The sequence below is a fragment of the Mobula hypostoma genome, chromosome 2 (assembly GCF_963921235.1).
Source record: "Mobula hypostoma chromosome 2, sMobHyp1.1, whole genome shotgun sequence".
NCBI lineage: Eukaryota > Metazoa > Chordata > Chondrichthyes > Myliobatiformes > Myliobatidae > Mobula > Mobula hypostoma.
The window spans coordinates 136,904,489-136,927,525 of NC_086098.1; the positions used below are offsets into that span (position 1 = coordinate 136,904,489).

General features: G+C 40.7%; 1 protein-coding gene across 4 annotated transcripts in view; it reads left to right on the plus strand.

Annotated features, from left to right (window-relative positions):
• Positions 1–23,037, plus strand: part of thumpd2 (THUMP domain containing 2) — a 48,997-nt gene that overhangs the window by 10,553 nt on the left and 15,407 nt on the right. For 2 of the 4 annotated variants that reach the window (XM_063072911.1, XM_063072921.1), the window contains exons 2-3: positions 915–1,047; positions 15,139–15,548. In XM_063072911.1, the coding sequence (XP_062928981.1) occupies positions 915–1,047; positions 15,139–15,548 (543 nt within the window). Of the gene's footprint in view, positions 1–914; positions 1,048–10,705; positions 10,828–15,138; positions 15,549–23,037 lie in introns of those variants that run through there. The other 2 variants (XM_063072929.1, XM_063072936.1) reach the window with 2 other exon arrangements.

A 23,037-nucleotide genomic window follows, 5' to 3' on the forward strand; every position in this document is an offset into this window, starting at 1 on the left:
ATCTTATTGTAATGACGTACTTCGAGACACCCATAAAACCCTTTGCTGCAGTCAAAGGACAGTGGTGACTATATCACGTCCATTTAGGAAAGCGCCAACCACATCATTCTGAATAATCAGCATCCTTTGGTGTTAGTGCTTCGTACCTTCCATCCAGCATTAGGGTAAAAAAAATAGCCTAATTATGCCGCGTGGAAAGAGAAGGGGGACACTATGGTCAAGGCTGCACTACCTTTCTCTCAAAGGGTGCCCCAATGGGTCACCGGGTTGTCTAGTACCATTCAAAAGGTTGATTTGAAGCTCCTCATGAGAATTCTGTACTAACCTATTGTTATGTTTTTAAATGACTTTTGAATATTTAAACAATTAGTTGCATGCAAGTTGTAGGATTACATCAGTGCACTTATGAATTACATGAGTTTTGAAGAGTTCTTGCAGCCTTTGAATACACTATAATTTGAAGTTTCCCTCAAACAGACTTCTGCAAATTACTTTTTGTCTTATGTACTTATCACTATTATTTTAAGTTGTTAATATGTGTGCAAATGTATTTGTTTTGTAGAAGCTTGTAGAATCTTTGCAATTAATTTAGTATGGCATCATGGAGATACACTGTTAAATAGCCTGGGTGAGCAGGGTGACTCGGGTATTTGCCTGCCCCTCTTCTAAGTTTGTATTCGTACTTTGGTGTCTTGGGGAATGTATATGTAGCATCCTCTGGTTTCCCACAGGCCTACCGCAACCAGTAGATATTCAAGAGCATTACATTATAGACCATGAAACCTGTAAATTTAAGGTATTTTAAAATAAAGTTGTTTTGAAGCAAAAGAAAAACAGGGAAATACAACAAAAATGGTCTGTAGATAAAGGCAAAAGTATACTGACTTTGTATTCCTCCTCCCTTGTGCTTATAGGTGGAGCAGATATCAGGCAAAGTGTTCTTTACAGTTGAGACAGATTTAAAACAGCTGAAGAGTCTGAAATGTGCAGAGCGACTATTTTTACTGGTGAAAAAGCTGCCCCCAATCCAGGTGCCAAGACACAAAGGTGCTATAAAATATCTTTAACGTTTGTTTCTAACATTATCTGTGGTTCTGTGAAAATAGACGTGATTTGTTTGTGCATTTTTTTCTAAATAGTTTTTGTTGCAATATATAAAGTAGATGTTGGCATTGTAGATAATGTGGCCGATTATCTGGGTATAACAAATGTAGGAAAATGCATTTACTTTGGTGAAGTACTGTTCTGTCAATTTTCTATAAGAGTGTAATGATCGCAGGAATTCAGGAATAATACCAGCTCACCCACAACCTGACTTTGCCCCATACATCTGATCCAGGCATGTATGCGAAGCCTAATTATCTTGGAATAGGAAAGAGTAGCTTACCTCGACGTCAGGACAACCTTTTGTTGAAGGTGATTTCAGTAGCCCCACAAAAACTGAGAATGCTAATTCTAAAACAGAAAATGCCCTCTGGTGGCCACAACTTTATCATTCTGCAAAGGAAGACAATGGCAGTTGTTAGAGGTCATTTGTCACATGCCCTTCAACAGCTACTGGTGACCTACTGTTTTTTTTCCAGTGTTTGTGCTATTTACTGACATTATTAAGTGACATATGAAACTTTTCTGATAATGAAGCAGCCCATTTCAACTATAGGATTGGATTGTCAAGTGGCAAGTAAAAATTGAATCCTGTTAGTGCCAGGTAGCGATCATCTCAAAGGAAGTTCAGTCATGGTTGCCTATTCTTCAAACATCAATCAATTTTTTAGCCAAATTAGAAAGTATTGAATTGAAAGTATAATTCTACCTGCAGCAATCAAAGGAAGGAAAATATGTTCCCTCTAGTGCTTGTAAATAATGCCAAGCCTTTGAGTGGAGTGAACCACTTATTCTAATTGTCCATCCTCTGTTCCTGTTTTTGAAGCCCTGATGTTGACCTTGCTGTTCCAGGAAAGCTTTTGATAAATGATGACCTTTCAGATGTTGCAAATAGATGAATGAGTGATAATGATGCTGGTCAAGGTCGAGGTGAAAGTCAGATCTTCAGTTGCTCAGCAACAGGGGTTCCCAACTTTTTTTTATGCCATGGACCAATACCATTAAGCAAGGGGTCCATGGACCCCCGGTTGGGAATCCCTGCTCTGCATTGACTAATTTTTAATTGGCCCATGAGGGGCAAGTATTGGCCAGGATTCTGGGAGTAACTTCCCTGCTTGATTTCAAAAAACAAAACAATCAAGGGATTTCTTACATCCGTTTAAAATGCAGACATGGCCTCAATTTAACATCTCACCCAAAATATGGCCCTTTGAACAGTGTTGGTATTTCTCAAACATGTGATATTATTGAGGAAGCTTTTTAGAGATGGTCAAGAATATATACTGAGTTATGAGAGAATACTGTCCTTAAAGTATTTTCTTCATTCACAATCTATTTGACAATATTTTTATGCAAAATATTTTCTGGTTTGCTTTTAACAAGTGAACAGCATACAAATGCTTGGAAATGTAAATTATTTTTATTTATTTTTATGATCTGAAGTACTTGGGGAAATTCACATGTTTCCCTTGTCTAACTATGTCTCAGTCCAGTTGTTTCACAGAAGATAGAGTCTTGCAGATGAATTTCATTCTAGTTGAAGTGAATGAGTGTGAAACTTTAAGTGAGATAAATATATTAAAATATAGAGCATTTGGCCCTGATGAAATACACCCGAGGCATCCAAATCACCCAATAACAGAGGCTCTGACTAGCTGTCCAATCCTCCCTGGTAACAAAGAAATAAGTGGGAGAGTGTAATTGATAGTCTTACTCTAAGAACTAGCATTAATTTGGTGGGTTACATTACCTAATTCAATATCTTACAGAAATATGCTTTAACAAATGTGATTGTTTGGGTGAGAATGTAGAAGAAATTTATTATTTTGTAGCCAGGACTGGAAGATTGTAGCTGTGAAGGAGAGGCTGCAGTTGTTTTCTTTGGAAGAGAGAAGGCTGAGATGAAATTTCTTTTTTTTCACACTTTAATATTTCTATTAAGAAAAAGTTAACATCTTATATATATTCCATTATAAACAAATATTCTACAGTTCTAAGAAAGCACTCAGCTATGCATTCAATAATTAATGGAGGTGAAATTTAATTGTGAGGTTTAAAATTATGCATGACCCGAATAGGTTAGTTAGGCTGAATTTATTTTCATATTAAAAGATGGATTAGTAAAAAGATTAATAATCAGTCATTAATGTGAAAACATGTCCAGCCTAATTTTTTTCCCAATCATAGGAACGTGGTATCTGAAATTGTGGTAGATCTTGGGGCTATATTTGAAGATAACTGAAGTGATAAGAAACTAGTGAGGGAATATGGGGGATTACATTGGGTAGGTCATTTTTATTTTTTTTTAATTTACAGGATGTGGGTGTTGCCAGCTAAGGCAGCATTTATTGCCTATCTCTAGCTGCCCTTGAGAAGCTGGTGATGAGCTGCTTTCTTCAACTGCTGCAGTCCCTGAGGTGAAGGTACACCCACAGTGCTGTTAGGGAGGGAATTCCATGATTTTGACCCAGCGACAATGAAGGAATGACGATATGTTTCCAAGTCAGGATAGTGAGTGACTTGGAGGGGGATTACCAAGTAGTAGTGTTCCCAGGTATCTGCTGTTCTCATCCTTTAGATGGTAGTGGTCGTGGGTCTGGAAGTTGCTGCCTTAGGAACTTTGGTGTGTTGTTGCAGTGCATCTTGTAGATGGTACACACTGCTGCAACTATTCATCGATGGTGGAGGGATTACTTGCCACTTGTCAGCCCAAGCCTGGATATGTTCCAGGTCCTGCTGCATTTGGATATGAACTGCTTCACTATCTGAGGAGTCACGAATGGTGCAGAACATTGTGCAGTCATCTACAAACTTCCCCACTTCTGACCTTATGACGGAAGGAAGGTCATTGATGAAGGAGCTGAAGATGGTTGGTCCTAGAACACTTCCCTGAGGAACTCCTGCAGAATCTCCTGAAGATGAGATGATTGACCTCCAACCACCACAACCATCTTCCCTTGTGTTAAGTATGATTCCAGCCAGCAGAGGGTTTTCCCCCTAATTCCCTTTGACTCCATTTTAGCTAGGGCACCTTGATGCCATACTCAGTTAAATGTTGCCTTGATGTGGAGGACTATCACTCTCACCTCACCTCTGGTATTTAGCTCTCCGGCTCTAGCTTGGACCAAGGAGGTGATGAGGTCAGGAGCTGAGTGACCTTGACGGAACCCAAACAGGGGATTCATAAGCAGGTAACACACATCAAAGTTGCTGGTGAACGCAGCAGAAGAAGTACAGTCGACGTTTCAGGCCGAGACCCTTCGTCATAAGCAGGTCATTGCCAAGTAGGTGCTGCATGATATCACTGTTGATGACCCCTTCCGTTACTTTGCTGGTGATTGAAAGAAGGCTTATAGGGCGGTAATTGGCTGGGTTGGACTTGTCCTGTTTCTTGTGTACAGGACATACCTGGGCAATTTTCCATATTGTCAGGGAGATGTCGGTGTTGTAGCTGTACTGAAACAGCTTGGGTAGTGGCGTGGCAAGTTCTGGAGCACAAGTCTTCAAGACTATTGCCGGGGTTTTGTCTGGGCCCATAGCCTTTGAGGTATCCAGTGCTTTCAGCTGTTTCTTGATATCACGTGGAGTGAATGGGATTGGCTGCATACTGACATCTGGGATACTGAGGACTTCTGGAGGAGGCCAAGCTGGATAATCTACTTGGCACTTCTGACTGGAGATTGTTGCAAATGCCTCAGCCTTATCTTTTGCACAGGTGTGCTGGGCTGCTCTATCATTGAGGATGGGGATGTTTGTGGAGCCTCCTCCTCCAGTGAGTTGTTTGACTGTCCATCACCATTCATGGATGGATGTGGCAGGACTCCAGAGATTAGATCTGATCCACTGGTTGTTGGACCACTTAGCTCTGTGTAGTACTTGATGCTTATGGTGTTTGGCATGTAAGTAATTCTGTATTGTGGCTTCATCACAGTGACACCTCATATTGAGGTATGCCTGGTGTTGTTCTCAGCATGCCCTCCTGCACTCTACATTGAACCAGGGTTGATCCCCTGGCCTGGTGGTAATGTTAGAGAGGGAGATATGCTGGGCCATGAGGTTACAGATTGTAGTAGAGTACAATTCTGCTGCTAGATCAATGTTGACCAGCACAGACATGATGGGCTGAATGGCCTCTTGCTGTGATTCTGATTCTAATTTCTGACATAAGACACTTGCAAAAAATATGATATATGTACACGTTCATATTTGAAAATAACTTTCTGCATCAATGTCACTTTGGTGCCAGACAAGGCATTGTTTTTTAACACTGTTGGACATTATGCTTATTATTACCCCAATACACTTTTCATTTACATATTTTAGATGTAACACAGTGTATTCCGGTTAATTGGGCCTTCGGTTAATAGGAACAATCAGTTATTTGGGACAACTCATATAGAACAAAAACAAATCAAGAAAATAGCTGGGATTCCCTTCACTTGTTTGAGAACCATGTCGCTTAATTGGAACAGGAGATTGTTGTATCTAAATAGTGTCTGTCACTTTTTATGGCTGTTAGAGCGAACAATTTTTAAAATAGTGTCAGTTGTGTTTGTGTTCAAAGAGCAGTGATTTTTGACACTGGGATAGTTGGTAAGAAATAAGCAGGAAGATAAATCAGAACTGTTTCAAGCATTCAGGCTTGGAGGTGCCAGAAACAATCGGGAGTGAAAATGGAACAATTTCACTACCTCAACAAGTTAGGAACTATGAAGAATTTGAAGGTATTGACAATCATCTTAAATATTACAATGAAAATTAAGACTTGGGGGATGCAATCATTGAATGCATTGTATGCAGTCAGTCCATTATTTGCACTAGCTGACTGTGCTGATTTTGTTCATTTACAGTTAATCAAAAGAGCAGAACAGCGTACAGTCAATACGCAAGTTGGTAAGTCCCAGGGTCGGAGGTTTGGGTGGCAGGAAGTATGAGAGCCAGTGACCTCCTGGGTCAGCAAGCTGCATGGTGAGGCCCATGTAAATCTAGACGTCAAAGTCACATCACATGATTGGCAAGTGCTAGGGTTGATACCCAGAGATCGGCAAAATCAAGAGAGTGAGTCTAGGGATTGGCAACCAGAGGTTGAAGCCGACTTTGATCTTTAACCTTCAGGTAAGTCCAGAGGTCAAAGCCTGAAGGTCAAAGACCAAAGTCAGCAAGTTTGAGAGTTGAGGCCTGAAGTTCGAAGACCCTGGGCCAGCATGCCTAAAGATTGAAATTTCAAATTAAAATTTATAATCAGAGTACATACATGTCACTGCATATAATCCTGAGATTCTTTTTCCTTCGGGCATACTTAGCAAATCTATAGAACAGTAACTGTAAACAGGATCAATGAACAACAAACTGTGCAAATGCAAATATAAATAAATAGCAATAAATAATGAGAGTATGAAATAACAAGACAAAGGGGTAGTAACTGTTCTTGAACCTAGTGGTGTAAGGCCTGAGGCACTTGTACCTTCTACCTGATGGCACCAGCTTGAAAAGAACATGGCCTGGATTGTGAGGGTCTTTGATGATGGATGCTGCTTTTCTACAAGAATGCTTCATGTAGATGTGCTCAATGGTTGGGAGCGTTTTACCTGTGGTATACTGGGCTGAATCCACTACCTTTCATAGGATTTTCAGCTCAAAGGCAGTGGTGTTCCCATACCAGGCCACAATGCAGCTAGTCAGCACACTTTCCACCACACATTTATAGAAGTTTGCCAAGAACTGTGATGAAATGCTGAATTTCTGCAGACTCCTGAGGAAGTAGAGGTGCTGTCATGCTTTCTTTGCAATTATATTTATATGATGGATCCAGGACAGGTCCTCTAAAACAGTGACACTCTTTAAAGTTGCTGACCCTCTCCACCCCTGGGCTGGTATGTTCAGAGTTCAAGGCCTGACGTCTGCAAGTCCTGGCCAGGGACTGGAACTTGGAAGCCCAATGCCTGCAATTCTGAGAGTCTTGGGCCAAGGATTGGTGGTCAGAAGCCCAGAGGCGTCTGTTCTGGGTTTAGAGGCCTGTTTGTGTATATGAGTGGCTGGATGGGTAGGAGGGTGGCAAAGAGGCTTGTTTTGCTGTTGTTGTTTTCTTGAAATGTTGTTATGCTGAACATGGTGGGCATGCTATGTTGGCAACACTTGTGGGCTGCCCCCAGCACATCCTTGATTGTGTTGGTCATTAGCGCAAATGGTACATTTCACTGTCTCTTTTGATGTACTTGTGATAAGTAAATTAATCTGAATAATAATGTATACAGTTGTGAACAATGGTGGTGAAACAAAGGGGGGAAAGTAAGTATGAACCTCGACACGGTTTTATCCCCCCTTGTTCAATCCCTTCCTTCCTATGTTCGTGACATTTCTCACGCTCTTAAACTTTTCGATGATTTTAAGTTCCTTGGCCCCCACCGCTTTATTTTCACCATGGATGTCCAGTCCCTTTATACTTCCATCCCCCATCAGGAAGGTCTCAAAGCTCTCCGCTTCTTTTTGGATTCCAGACCTAACTAGTTCCCCTCTACCACCACTCTGCTCCGTCTAGCAGAATTAGTCCTTACTCTTAATAATTTCTCCTTCGGCTCCTCCCACTTCCTCCAAACTAAAGGTGTAGCTATGGTCACCCGCATGGGTCCTAGCTATACCTACCTTTTTGTTGACTTTGTGGAACAATCTATGTTCCAAACCTATTCTGGTATCTATCCCCCACTTTCCTTTGCTACATCGACTACTGCATTGACGCTGCTTCCTGCATGCATGCTGAGCTCATTGACTTCATTAACTTTGCCTCCAACTTTCACCCTGCCCTCAAGTTTACCTGGTCCATTTCCGACACCTCCCTCCCCTTTCTAGATCTTTCTGTCTCTATCTCTAGAGACAACTTATCTACTGATGTCTACTATAAGCCTACTGACTCTCACAGTTATCTGGACTATTCCTCTTCTCACCCTGTCTCTTGCAAAAATGCCATCCCCTTCTCGCAATTCCTCTGTCTCCGCCGCATCTGCTGTCAGGTTGAGACTTTTCATTCCAGGATGAGGGAGATGTCCTCCTTTTTTAAAGAAAGGGGCTTCCCTTCCTCCACTATCAACTCTGCTCTCAAACGCATCTCCCCCATTTCACGCGTATCTGCTCTCACTCCATCCTCCCGCCACCTCATTAGGAATAGGGTTCCCCTTGTCCTCACCTACCACCCCTCCAGCCTCCGGGTCCAACATATTATTCTCCGTAACTTCCGCCACCTCCAACGGGATCCCATCACTAAGCACATCTTTCCCTCCCCCCCCCCCACCTTCCGCAGGGATCGCTCCCTATGCGACTCCCTTGTCCATTCGTCCCCCCCCATCCCTCCCCACCAATCTCCCTCCTGGCCCTTATCCTTGTAAGTGGAACAAGTGCTATACATACCCTTACACTTCCTCCCTTACCACCATTCAGGGCCCCAGACAGTCCTTCCAGGTGAGGCGATACTTTACCTGTGAGTCGGCTGGGGTGATATACTGCGTCCGGTGCTCCCGATGTGGCCTTCTATATATTGGCAAGACCCAACACAGACTGGGAGATTGTTTCGCTGAACACCTACGCTCTGTCCGCCAGAGAAAGCAGGATCTCCCAGTGGCCACACATTTTAATTCCACGTCCCATTCCCATTCTGACATGTCTATCCACGGCCTCCTCTACTATAAAGATGAAGCCACACTCAGGTTGGAGGAACAACACCTTATATTCTGTCTGGGTAGCCTCCAACCTGATGGCATGAACATCGACTTCTCAAACTTCCGCTAATCCCCCACCTTCCCCTTGTACCCCATCCGTTATTTATTTATATACACACATTCTTTCTCTCTCTTTCCTTTTTTACCCTTTGCCCATCCTCTGGGTTTCCCCCCCTCCCCCTTTTCCTTCTCCCTGGGCCTCCTGTCCCATGATCCTCTCATACCCCTTTTGCCAATCACCTGTCCAGCTCTTGACTCCATCCCTCCCCCTCCTGTCTTCTCCTATCATTTTGGATCTCCCCCTCCCCCTCCCACTTTCAAATTTCTTACTAGCTCTTCTTTCAGTTAGTCCTGATGAAGGATCTCGGCCCGAAATGTCGACTGTACCTCTTCCTAGAGATGCTGCCTGGCCTGTTGCGTTCACCAACAACTTTGATGTGTGTTGCATGAACTGAAATAACATGGGGTAGATGAATTAGCTACAAGTAAACACTGAAATTAAAGAAATTTGTGAACTGTTTTATATACTAACCTCCACAGATCTAACTGATAGAAAACATGTTCAAGGAATACAGTAGTCAAAATAATAGTAAGTACGTCATTAAATTAAGCTAAATAATTGTAAAACTATGAGGATCATGGACACAAAGTGGAGAAGCAGAGTAATACCTTAAATGGCAAGTATATTTTGAGAAAGGATGGCTTTTTCTTAGTCAAGCTCAATGTTTCTATGAGTGATCGGATGATAATAAATGTTAATATCTTAGCATAGAATGACCAGATAGGACCATTCAATTTAATATAAGGCAAGTATATGAAAGAGACATTGGAATAAAACAATAACATCCCTTGAATTTGCTCAATTAAGATCATTATTTTCCAGTCACTGTATGTCTTCATGAGCTCAGTGCTGAATAAAGCTATCTCTCTCTCTTAACTGCACTGAATGACTAAGCATCCATGGTCTTTAGGTCAGTTCCAAAACCTTGCAGCAAGCTAAGTGAATAGAGTGATTAAAATCTTGGCCCTAAATGGATACATATTTTATCCTGTCATTGACCCTTCTACACTCTTCAGCTTGGGAAGAGAAAGAACCTTTTAATATTCATCCTTCTAAGCCCTCAAGAATTTTATGTATTTCAATGCAATCACCTCTCTTACTCAACTCTAGGGACTGTAAGGCCATCCTATTTTTCTTTGTAAGAAAGCTTTCCAATCCCAGAGATATTGCATCCTGTCTAAGCCCCGTGTGTCCTTATGTGGACAGATGGACCAAAAACTCTATATACTATGTAATTGCAATAATTATTCTTCACTCTTCCTTACAGAAAAGGTTAGTTTATAGGTATGACAGGTAAAAAGAAACCCATAAGGTATCTATCTGTCTGCGTTTCTCCAGACCAAGCTCTTCCCTGTAACCTACAAATGATCTACACTGGTCTACTTGGTCTACACTTGGTCTAACCCACTTGGTCTACACTGACCAAAATTCCCATCTAAGCCAGTCCAACTTGCCCAGGTTTCACTCATATCCCTCTGAACCTTTCCTATCCACATAACTGTCCTAATGTTTTTTAATAGCTGTAAATGTACATGCCTTTATCACTTCTTCTGACATATATGCACTACCTACTGCATGAAAAAGATTGCCCCTCATGTTCCTGACAGAGTCTCTTCCTCCCGTCAAGGCATATGGCATCAGCTTACCCTGCACGGGCAGATTCATCTACCTGGGCAGCATCATTTGGCAGAATGGAAGGGACCAAGGACCACATTCAGTGCAGACTCAGCAAAACTAGAAACGTCTTCAGATCAATAAGCAACATATGGGGATCTACCAAGTACAGCATCCACACCAAGATAAAACTGTTCCAGAGCTGCGATGTATGGGTCAGAAAGCTGGTGTATGACAGAGAATGACCTTGCCAAACTGCTGCCATTCCACACTTGGAGCACAATAGAGAAGATGGCCAAGGACAGGCAGCGATGGAGGACCTTCATTGCTGCCCTAAATGTCAGCAACCTAACAGGCAGTAACTAACTACTCAGGTTCCTTTTAAATCTTTCCCCTCTCACTTTAAACTTATGCTATGCAGTTTTTGATTCCTCAACCCTAATACATTCCTAATTGCCTTTTTGAAAGCAATTGAAGCTTAAAAGGAGGAGCAATAGAGACCCTAGGAGTTTAAAGATGGTGGGGTTACAGAAACAAGGAGTTTACATGGTTTTTGTCTTGGGGAGTGTTAATAGTGAAATAAGGCCCTAGTGTTATTTGGACACAATTCAGTTTAAAGCAATTGAAGGATAAATCATGGCAGGAGAATTCTAAATGTTGGCATGCTTCATTCAGGCTACATGGGCGATCAGCAACATGTTCACTGTCATTAGTACACATTTGTGCAGTTAGAGTATCAAAGATGTAGCTAATGATCAACTGCAATCTATATAGAGCCAGAGCTACTGATAGATTGTGGAATACAGGTTTCCCCCGCTATCCGAAAGTAGAGCGTTCCTATGAAACCTTTCGTAAGCCAAAATGGCGTAAAGCGAAGAAGCAATTACCATTAATTTATTGGGAAAATTTTTTGTGTGTTCCCAGACCCATAAGATAACCTACCAAATCATACCAGATAGCACATAAATCTAAAATAACACTAACATATAGTAAAAGCAGGAATGATATGATAAATACACAGCCTATATAAAGTAGAAATCATGTATGTACAGTGTAATTTCACTTATCAGAATTGGGAAGATTTAGCCAAAACCGATTTGTAGAAAAAAATCGGCATGTACACACATGCGCACATACCTGCCTGCGCAAGGCTTCCCGGTCATGGTAGTCTTTCTCGGGGTAAACGCAAGTTTAAAGTGGGCGCCTTTTTTGGTAAAAGCGAAAATCCTCTTCAGATTTCTTTCAGTTAGCGAAAACAGGTACTAATGTAGGTCTTTCATAAAAGCGGAGTGGTGTAAAGTGAACTTTCATAAAGCGGGGGACACCTGTACTGTGGAATATAGCACATTCCAGTTAATTGGGACACATCGAGACCAGTATATTTTGACCCAATTAACCAGCTGCCCCAATTAGCTGAAGTTTTATGGAAATAATTTTAAAAAGGCAAACTACTGTTTTACTGAGCAACAAGTTATGTATTTAAATGAAATAAAGAACAAATTAGATTGCTACCTCTATTACTACAGTACTGTAAAACTGTGTATTAATTCCTAATAGCTATCAATGGAGAGATTTTCCAATAATTTAGGAAGGAAAGACAAAAAGGAAAAGGAGTTAGGAGAGTGTTGCTACGTAAAGAGGAGGTTAATGCATAGGTGAAGAAGCATATTAGCTCAGATAATGTGGCATCTGTATGGGCAGAGCTAAGAATTACTACTGGGCAGAAAAAACATGCCCTGCAAACTGTAGGAGTGATATTAAGCATGTAATTAGAGGTGTAGAAAATAAGGATACAGCTGTAATTTGTGGGTGGTTCTTAACTACACATCAACTGAATTAGTGACAATATCTTAGAGGAGGAATTTATGGAGTGTATATGGAATTGTTATTGTAGAATGAGAAAGAATTAAAGTTAGTAAATCTCTGTAAACTCACAAGCTACTCTCCATTGCTAATGTATTGAATTGCCAGTAAACAAAGCATAAATACTGTGCTATATGATTAGGTATGCTTTCAAATCCATGATGAAGCTGATGGCATACAGGACTAATGAATTTCTGGTAAGCATGACATCGAGACCCCAAAACTTGGGATTGTGTAATCGACTATTGATCTATTCACTGGGCTGGAATAAATCAAAGGTTCATTTTGTAATAGTAATTGCCATCCTATCTACTCGGTATGTAATTAGTATGATTAAATTAAACACAATTATAACAATGAAGTTTCAAAGTAAGTTTGAATTTGGATTCCAAAATTTAGATCTCTGTTTGATTTCTGATTATTCACATAATGTTCACTTGACTAGATGAGTGCAGCTTGTACATCCACAAATTATCAACCCCATCCAAGACAAAACATCTGCTAGATTGGCACTTCATCAAGCAGTCTAAACATTCATTCCTACATCCACTGGAATAGTTTAGTTGCAGCAAATGAACTGCAGTTACTCCCCTATTCTCATATGACCTCTAACATCGTGGAGAGCTAAAGGCAGCAGGCACATGGGAACACTGCCATTATAGGTTCCTCAACAAGTTTAACACCTCTTTACTAATCAACAAGCTCCAAAACCTGGGCCTCTGTACTTCCCTCTGCAATTGGACCTTTGATGTCCTCAATGGGAGACCACAGTCAATGCAGATAGAGATAATATCAGCCCTCTGACAATCAGCATTGGCATACCTCAATGATGTGTACTTAGCTTACTGCTGTACTGTTTCTACAACCTCGACTGTGGCTAGGCACAGCTCAAACACCATCTATAAATTTGCTGATGACAACTATTGTTGGTGAAATTTTAGATGGTGACAAGGAGAGGCATACAGGAGTGATATAATCAATTAGTTGAGTGGTTTTGCAGTGACAACCTTGCACTCAGTATTAACAAGACCAAGGAATTGATTGCGTGCTTTAGGAAAGGGATGTCGAGGGAACACCCACTAGTCCTCATCAAGGGATCAGCAGTGGAAAGGGTGAACAGTTCCAAATTCCTCAGTGCCAACATCTCTGAGGATCTATCCTGGGCCCAACATTTTGATGCAATTACAAAGAAGCCACAACAAAAGCTATTTTTCACTAGAAGTTTGAGGAGAATTGGTTTGACCCCGAAGACTCAAATTTCTACAGATGTACAGTGGAGAGCTTACTAACCGACTGCATCACCGTTATGGTGTGGAGGGGTGACAACACAAGATCAGAAAAAGCTGCAGAAAGTTACAAACTCAGCCAGCTCCATCATGTGCGCTGGCCTGCCCAGCATTGAGAACACCTTCAAAAGGCATGCCTCAAAAAGGTGGCATACATCATTAAGGAATTTATTGTGAATACCCACAAGAAAGTGAATCTCAGGATTGTCTATGGTGACATGTATGTACTTTGATAATAAATTTACTTTGGACTTTGAAGACACACACTCAACATTTTAGAAACAGCTTCTTCCCCTCTACTTTCTGATTTCTCAATGGACAATGAACCCATGTACACTACCTCAATATTTTTTTTCAGTACTGAGTTAATTGGATTTTTTAAATATATTATTATACTTTTTTATTCTTACATATTGCAATGTACTGCTGCCACAAAACAACTAATTTCGCCATGTTTCTTCATTGTTGGTGGGTTAGAATCTTGAAACTCCCTACCAAACTGATGTCAGAGTACATTCATCACACCGAAGTGATTCATCTAACCAACTCAAGAACAGCCGGGATGGGTAATAACTGCTGGCCTTGTCAACACCAGCATCCTGAAACATCTGAAAACATTCTATGAAATGCCATGATGTGGTTGTGTCTTTTTAAAATTCAAAGTACATTTATTATCGAAGTATGTATGTAGTATACAACCCTGAAATTCATCTTCCCCACAGACAGCCGCGAAACAAAGAAAACCATGGAAACAACATCAAACCCCCCCCATGCAATCCCAAAAAAATTGTTCAAACGGCAGCAAAAAAAGAGAAAAAGACAGAATATAAAACACAAAATCAGAAGAGTTCAGGAATATTCCAGTTTTAATTTGACAATTTTCAAGTTGGAAAGCAGATTTATTTTTCAAATTGATATATACCATTGATCTAGATCAGTTGGTTGAACCATATCTATTTGGCAGCAAATTGATCGCTGATAGTTGCTGAGTTAGCTAATCATGATCTGAATTAACAAGAGATTAATCATTCATGCTTTTTGATTGTTATCTGGTGTTCTTTGAATATCAGTAAGTGAAGGCAGAATTAGATTAACAGCTACACTGGTAAAAATATTCCCTGTTGTAGTTTTCTAAGGTATGTGACTTTTACTGAAACTCAGTAGTAGCCTGAGTGAAATAAATGGTAGTGTGCTCTGTAGGGTTTGGTAATTGGAGTTTCTGGTAGTTTCTAGCATCAACACATAGAAAACAATGCTATCTTTTAAACATATATAGGTGAGGGTTACTTAAATCTAAGTGAATTAGAGGTATTAAGGCATATGATGACATAGTATTTTCACAGTATTTCTTTAAACTTGCAAGTTGAGGAATTTGTGTTTCACCAGTCTTGGTTATTTCAGTTCATTAATGTTTTTATTGGATTTATAACTTGCTACATTTCAGTTTGGCTGTATACTCCACAAGGAAAAAAGTGAACAAGATTTTTCTTTGAATTCCTAGGTAAGGGAATTAATACAATTCAGAAGTATGTGATTGGAGAACCGAATAAATGGCTGGATGTTGTTTCCAAATGGAAGTCTCTTTGGAATATTGGTAAAGAACATGAATGTACTTTCGAAGTTACAGAAACTGGGAGAGAACAGTCAACACAACAGAATGACAGCCAAAGAAGAAAAAAACCAAAATTGGAACTGGATATACCTTATACCATTGCTGTTGATGTAAGTCTAACAGGACACCATGATCTTCATTCAGTAAATCAAAAAAGCACGCCAAATAATGTGGTGGTACAGACATCATCTTCACCTGCAAAGCTGCATAATCCCAAGAGTGAAAGTGCTGTATCCTACATGCCTTTTAGAGTATCATGTCGCTGTAGTGGGAAGATTGCTAAAAAATTTACATCTCAGGTAAATTCTATTTTTTTTAATGCTAGTTCTGTATTTAAGACACTCAAATTGGCATTTTTTAAGCAAAGCTTCAAAGAGAAATGCTGTGCGTATTGCAGGTTTTCAAACTGAGGTAGATTTGTAACTTGGGTAGCAATGTTATTTTTAAATCCTTTGTCAAATATCTGCATGTATCTGAATAAGTTCTTGTGATGACATTAGGATTTTTCTGCTTGTACTGGTGTTAATTTCTTAAATAACGAAACAGTTCCAAACTGAATAATGGTGTAAAATAAGCAGGTATGGTATTTTATATTCATTTATTTTTGCTTTCTTCTCCTTTTCTCTCGAAGTTGTTGACTTTTTACTGATCCATGGATAAGAGTGGCACTCAACACCTCACCCAGTTATGCACTGTTTGAGTCTTAAAAGTCAACAACAGTAAGCCAGTTATCTGATTGTTGGGGGAGTTGCCTCTATCCACTTTCAGTGCTTGATGTTGATCGCAAAAGCATATCATTAAAAGCACAATTAAAGCTATTAATGGAAGAACTGCTATTCATGAGCATAATTAAACATTAAAAATAAATCACAGCCCCATTGAAATCATTCTAATAGATAGACAGCTTGATGATCAGCATGGTATTCAATGATTCCCAATGGCCATTTCAGATAGCTTGCTAATATAAGATACCAGGTATGAATGATTTGATTGGGTGAGTAAATCATCAATTGTACCATTTGAAGTTAGTAGATTCACTCATACATCATTCTTCCATTATATCATTTGACCTTGCTGTTAATGGTATGTTAGACACAATGGCATCGGAGTATAGAAAATCCACTGTGTGGAACTTGTTGGTAGATTAATGAGTTCAAGATATTAGTTATTGACAGAGTATTAACCTTCTTTGAAATTCTGTAAAATAATACCATGTAACCTTCTGAAAGCAAGACATCTACTAGTCACCATAGTGTAGAATTGTTTTTGGTCTCTGATCAGAGAACATAAACAAGAGCAGATTGGAAATACTGAAAAAAAAATCCATCATTCCATCACCACTAATTTTAAATTCAGTTTGTATCATTTTCTGGTAGTTTTTTAAAAAACTCAATATATAGTTTGCGAATGAGTGATTTAATCACTTTGAAGACACTATAAAAATTACAGTTTTATATTTTGAAACACGTTTTCTAACGATTCATGAACATTGTCCACAGATTATGATACTATAATCTCCTCATATTGAATTATCAAATGTCATGTGATATGTAAAATAAATCTGTTGCAAATTTCAATCAAGCTATTTTTTTCATTGAATAAATAGTATTCTGGATGTTTTGTATTTTGTTTGGTTTTATTCATACATAGGATAGGGATGTCACTGGTAAGTTCAGTGTTTATTACCCAACCTTGATTTTCCTTGACATAATACTAGAGAACTGCCACCTTGATCTGCTGCAGAAGTAAGGAGGAAGTGTTAGGTTTCTAGAAGAACATTAAGGTGATAAATCCTCAGGGCCTGGTGGGATCTATCCCAGGTTACTGAGAGAGGAAATTGCTGGGATCTTAACAGAGATCATTGTATCCTTACCACCTGTTGGCATTCAGATAGGAAGTCGAGGATCCAGCTGCGCAAGGTAGGGTTCAGGCCTAGGTCTCTGAGCTTCCTGTCAAGTCTGAAGGAAATTATGGTTTTGAATGTTGAAATGTAGTCCAGGAACAGCACTGTAATGTATGCATCTTCTCCAGCTGTGACTATGGCGTCATCGGTAGACTGGTTCTATCGGTGGGCAAATTATAGTGGGTCTGGTGTGCTGCAGATTTAGTCTTTACCCAGACTCTCAAAGCATTCGCTTATAATAGAGGTGAGTGTGACAGGGCACCAATTGTTCAGGCATACTACCTTGGTTTTCTTAGGTACAGGGACAATGATGGACCATTTGAAACGGGGGCACTACAGACTGGGAGAGGGAAGGAATAAAAATGTCCGTAAACACACCAGCCAGCTGTTCAGCACACACTTTGAGAACACGTCCTGGGATGCCGCCCGGACCACTGCCTTGTGGCTGTTGACACATTGGAATGTTCTATATACCTCAGCCGTGGAAATGACCAAGGTGCAGGTCTCATCGACGGCTCTCCTCGGGGGTTCAGTGCTATCAGTCTTGAATAGAGTGTAAATAAAAACATTTAGCTCATCCGGGAGCGAGACGGCAACGTTGGCTGTAATGCTGCGTTTCCTCTTGAAGTCTGTGATGGTGTGCAGTCCTTGCTTTACGCTGCGTGTCATTGTCACAGAATTGTGAATGGATTTTGTCCCTGTGTTGCTGTTTGGCCACCTTGCTCTACATAAGTAATAGTGGCATCTCTTGAGCTCCTGTTGGTCTCCAGAGGCAAAGGCTTTATCCTTTGCACTGAGAGCAACACGCACTGAACTATTTATCCAAGGCTTCTGGTTTGGGTAGACCCGGACTGATTTTTGGGGAACAATGTCTTCAGTGCACTTGCGAATGAAGCTTGTGACCACCTCTGTGTATTCGGAGATGTTCTCATCTCGAAGTACCTCCCAGGTGCCGCTGTCAAAGCAGTCTTGTAACATTGAGGCTGATCGGTTGGACCAGCAGTGGATAGTTTTCACTATGGCCACTTCGTGCTTCAATTTCTGCCTGTAGGTGGGTAGGAGCAAATTGGAAGGATGGAGGGCAGAGAAATGCTTTGTAGGCATTGGAATTGCAGAAGGGAGAGTAGTAGTGATCAAGTATGCTTCCTTCCCGTGTGCTCACCTTGATGTGTTGGCAGAACTTCGGGTAAACTGTGGTTAAGGTCTCCAGTGATGATGAAAGCAGCCTTTGGGTGTGTGGTTTCATGGATATTGATAGTTTCACAAAGTTGATTGAGAACCAGGTTGGTATTGGCCTATGGTGGGATGTACATAGCTGTAATAATAGCAGGCGTGAATTCTGTAGGCAACCAGAAAGGTCGACATAGCAGCATAAGGTACTCCAGATCAGGGGAGCAAAAGGATTTGAAGGTGTGTGTGCCACCTGGATCGCACCAAGCATTGTTCACCATGAAACATATTCCCCCACCTTTACTTTTCCTAGAGAAGTCTTTAGACCTGTCCGCTCAGAACACAGAGAACTTGATGGGTTCAATGGCTTGGTCTGGTATTTCTTCTGACAACCAGGTTTCGGTAAAGCATGAGATGTTACAGTGCTTTGTTTCCCGTTGGTAGGATATTCTGGCTGTCAGCTCACACAGCTTGTTGTCCAGGGACTACACATTGGCCAGGAGTTTGCTAGGGAGTGGCGGTTGATTTGCGTGCCATCTTAATCTAACCAAGACGCCAACTCTTCTTCCTCGCCTCCAGTGACGCTTCCTCAGTAATGCTGGTGTGGTTAATGAACCTCCCATGGTTTGTGTAAGCAGGGGTTTCCAGTGGTAGAAAGGTGGCACATTATGATTGAATGCAGTCTTTCCAATGTTCAAAAGAGTCAATTGATCAAACCTGATGTGACTTTCAGCTTCTTGTAAGAGAAGTGCAGAAGGAAGTAGAGAGAAAAGCATAAAATTACAATGCCAATTCGGAGTACACAACATAGCTGCCATACACGGTGTCATCTTGGGCCAGAGATCTCAAAGAGGAAGAAGTATTCTAAAAGCAGGATGAGACAACTGTGGCTGACAAGAGAAGTTAAAACCAACATAAAAGCCAAATACGTATAATAAAGCAAAATAGAAAATAGTCTATACTTTTGTTTCTTCTACCAAAGTATAGTAAAGCAAAAATTAGTGCGGTTAGAGGATTGGAAAGCTTTTAAAAACCAATAGAAGGCAACTAAAAAAGACATAAGGAAGGAAAAGATGGAATACGAAGGTAAGCCAGCCAATAATACTAAAGAGGATACCAAAAGTTTCTTCAGGTATAAAAGCGTAAAAGAGAGGCGAGAGTAGATATCAGACAGTTGGAAAATGATGCAAGAGAGGTAGTGATGGGGGATAGGGAAATGGCAGTTGAACTGAGTAAGTATCTTGCATCAGTTTTCACTGTGGAAAACTTCAGCAGTATGCTGGAAGTTCAGGAGTGACATGGGGCAGAAGTATGTGAAGTTGCCATTACTAAGGAGAAGGTTCTTGGAAACTGAAAGGTCTGAAGGTAGATAGGTCACCTGGACCAGATGGTATACACCCCAGGGTTCTGAAAGAGATAGCTGAAGAGATTGTGGAGGCATTAGTAATGATTTTTCAAGAGTCAATTGATGCTGGCATGTTTCTGGAGGAATGTAAAATTGCAAATGTCGCTCCACTCTTCAAGAAGGGAGAGAGACGGGAGAAAGGAAATGGTTGGGAAGATGCTGGAGTCATTTGTTAAGGAAGTGGTTTTGGGGTACTTGGAGGCCCATAATAAAATAGGCCATAGTCAGCATAGTTTCCTGAAGCAAAATCTTACCTGACAAATCTGTTGGAATTCTTTGAAGCAATAACAAGCAGGATAGACAAAGGAGAATCGCTAGATATTGTGTACTCGGATTTTCAGAAGGCTTTTAACAAGGTGACACACAGGAGACTGCTTAAGTTAAAAGCCTATGTTATTACGGGGAAGATACTAGCATGGATAGAGCATTGGCTGCTTGGCAAGAGGCAAAGAGTGGGAATAAACAGAGCCTTTTCCAGCTGGCTTCCAGTGACTAGTGGTGTTCCACAGGGGTCTGTGTTGGAACTGCTTTTTACGTTACATGTTAGTGTTGGATGATGGAATTGATGGCTTTGTGGTCAAGTTTGCAGACTGTACAAAGGTAGGTGAAGCAACGGGTAGATTTGAGGAAGTAGAAAGGCTACAGAAGGACTGACAGATTAGGAGAATGGGCAAAGATGTGGCAAATGGAATACAGTGTCGGGAAATGTATGGCCGTGCACTTTGGTAGAAGAAATAAAAGCATAGACTATTTTCTAAATAGAGAGGAAATTTAGAAATTTGAGGTGCAAAGGAACTTGGGATCCACGTGCAGGACTCCCTAGAGGTTCATTTGCAGGTTGAATCAGTGATGAGGAAAGCAAATACAATGTTAGCATTGATTTTGAGAGGACTAGAATATAAAAGCAAGGCTAATGTTGAGGCTTTATAAAGCACTGATGATGCCTCACTTGGAGTATTGTGAGCAGTTTTTGGCCCTTATCTAAGAAAAGATGTGCTGACATTGGAGAGAAAAGGAGGATAATTCTGGGATTGAAAGGCTTGTCATATTAGGAGCGTTTGATAGCTCTGGGCCTCTACTCACTGGTATTCAGATGAATGAGAGGTGATTGCATTGAAACTATCGGATATTGAAAGGCCTTGGTAGAGTGGATGTGGAGAGGATGTTTCCAATGGTACAGGAGTCTAAGACCAAAGGAGACAGCCTCAGAATAGAGGGGCGTCCTTTCAGAGCAGAGATGAGGAACTTCTTTAGCTAGAGAGTGACAAATCTGTGGAATTCGTGGCCATGGAGGCCAAGTCAATCGGTATATTTAAGGTAGAGGGTGACAGATTCTTGATTAGTCAGGGCATGAAGGGATACAGGGAGAACGCAGGAGATTGGGGCTGAGAGGGAAAATAGACCAGCCATGGTGAAATGACGGAGAAGATTCGATGGGCTAAATGGCCTAATTTTACTGTATATCATATGGTCTTCATCGATTGGGTGTCAAGTATAAAAGTGGGGAAGTAATAAAACCTCATTTCCTTGATATTATGTGGACTGTGTCAAATAAGATAAAGAGTAACGTCCAGAAAAAACAAAGCTGCTTATAAACATACAAGCCTTTCCTATTGCAGTTATTTGCTTGTCTTCACTGTTGTTGAGGGTGGCAATGTTCTCAGATCCTCCTCTTGCAGTTAGCCATTTCATTGTTGTCCACCATTCATGTCTGGTTACAGCAGGACTATTGACTTAATCTGATCTGATCTGATTGTGGGATTGTTTAACTGTTGTTTTGGTCTGCCTCTTTAAATGTTGGTTATCAATGTAGAGCTGCTGCTTTATTGCCGTTTTATTTTTGAGCATAGCTGGTGCTAGAAATGTTCTTCAATAACTATTTAAATTAAGGTTGGTCTTCTGGTAGAATATTTGTCCAAGTGGTAACATTGTGGTGGAATAAGTATCTGCTGCAGATGCTGATGATGATCGGCCACAGTTGCCTGGTCTATTCTAGGGCAATGTTTTTAAAAGAGTGGTAGTGCTCACAACCAGATAGAGGATACCTAATGGGCACATCCCTCTTTGCCATTGGTAGTATCTACAGGTGGTGCCACCTCAAGCATGCAACATATGTCACCTAAAATCTCCACTATCCCGGCCAAGCCATCTATTTTGCAGCTACCATTAGGCAGGAGATACAGAAGCCTGGAGTCTCAATCTACCAGGTTCAAGAACAGTTACTTCCCTTCAACCATTCAGTTCTTGTAACAACTGGCAAAACTCTAATAACTACAGTTTAGCAACACCGTGACTACCTTGACCAATTTGCACTGAAATTGATTTTTTTCTTCTAATTTATATTACCTTGTGAATGCTGCTTAAATGATGCTGTGGGTCTATGAGCTGCTGCAAGTAAATTTTTCATTGTAACTGTGCATACATGTTCTTGTGCATATGAAAATAAACTTGACTTTGGCTTTAAAGATTGAGTATCTTCAAGCACACTGCAATGGTTAGATCTGTTAGTTTCGTGAACAAATAGTTAGATTGCAATAGTTGACTTGCAACATGCCTTCATGTTGTTTTTCTTACAACCTTACACCTTTCCGGTATCAGTGATCCTGTACAAATGTGTGAACTCAGTACCTTACCACTGTCTTCAAGTTGAGTTCAAAATGGTGTTGTCTTCATCATCATCATCATCAGCGATCATTTGAAGTCGAGTATGATTTTTCTCCTGATAGTTGATCTGTTCAGTTATGGGTCTTGAGATGAATAAAGATCCACAAGTCCTGTTGCAGTGTTGGCAGGTGTAGGTCATTGAAGTGGTGATGGAAGTAGCTGGTTGGGGCCTTTCCCAGTCTTTCCTTAAGTTGAAGCTACTTATGGAGGTTTTCTTTGAGCTGTGCAGTGCCCTCATAGATTGTCTTTCTCCAGCTTATCTTATCCTGTGCTAGTTTCTCCCATCCACTTAGGTTGATGTGGCACTTCCTCAGGTGGGTCTTGATATTGTCCTTGACCCTCTTTTGTTCAAAATGGAATACTGATTTGGGGGCAGATGGGTGGTGGCGATAGTAATGAACAGAAGCTGAATTGTTCATTTTTGACCTTGTAGGCTCAGGGTTTCATGGAATTAATCAATGTTGAGGATTGCCTGGGCTATGACCTGTTTATCAATGTGCCACTGCATCTAATGGATCTGTTGCTACCTGATTATTCGGAAATCTCAGAAGTTCAGCATGTGATTCATTAGAGTGTGAATCAGAAGTCTGGAGTACATACTGGGTGTGTGGTCTGGACTGTCTGACAGAGTCCAAATTGTGTATCC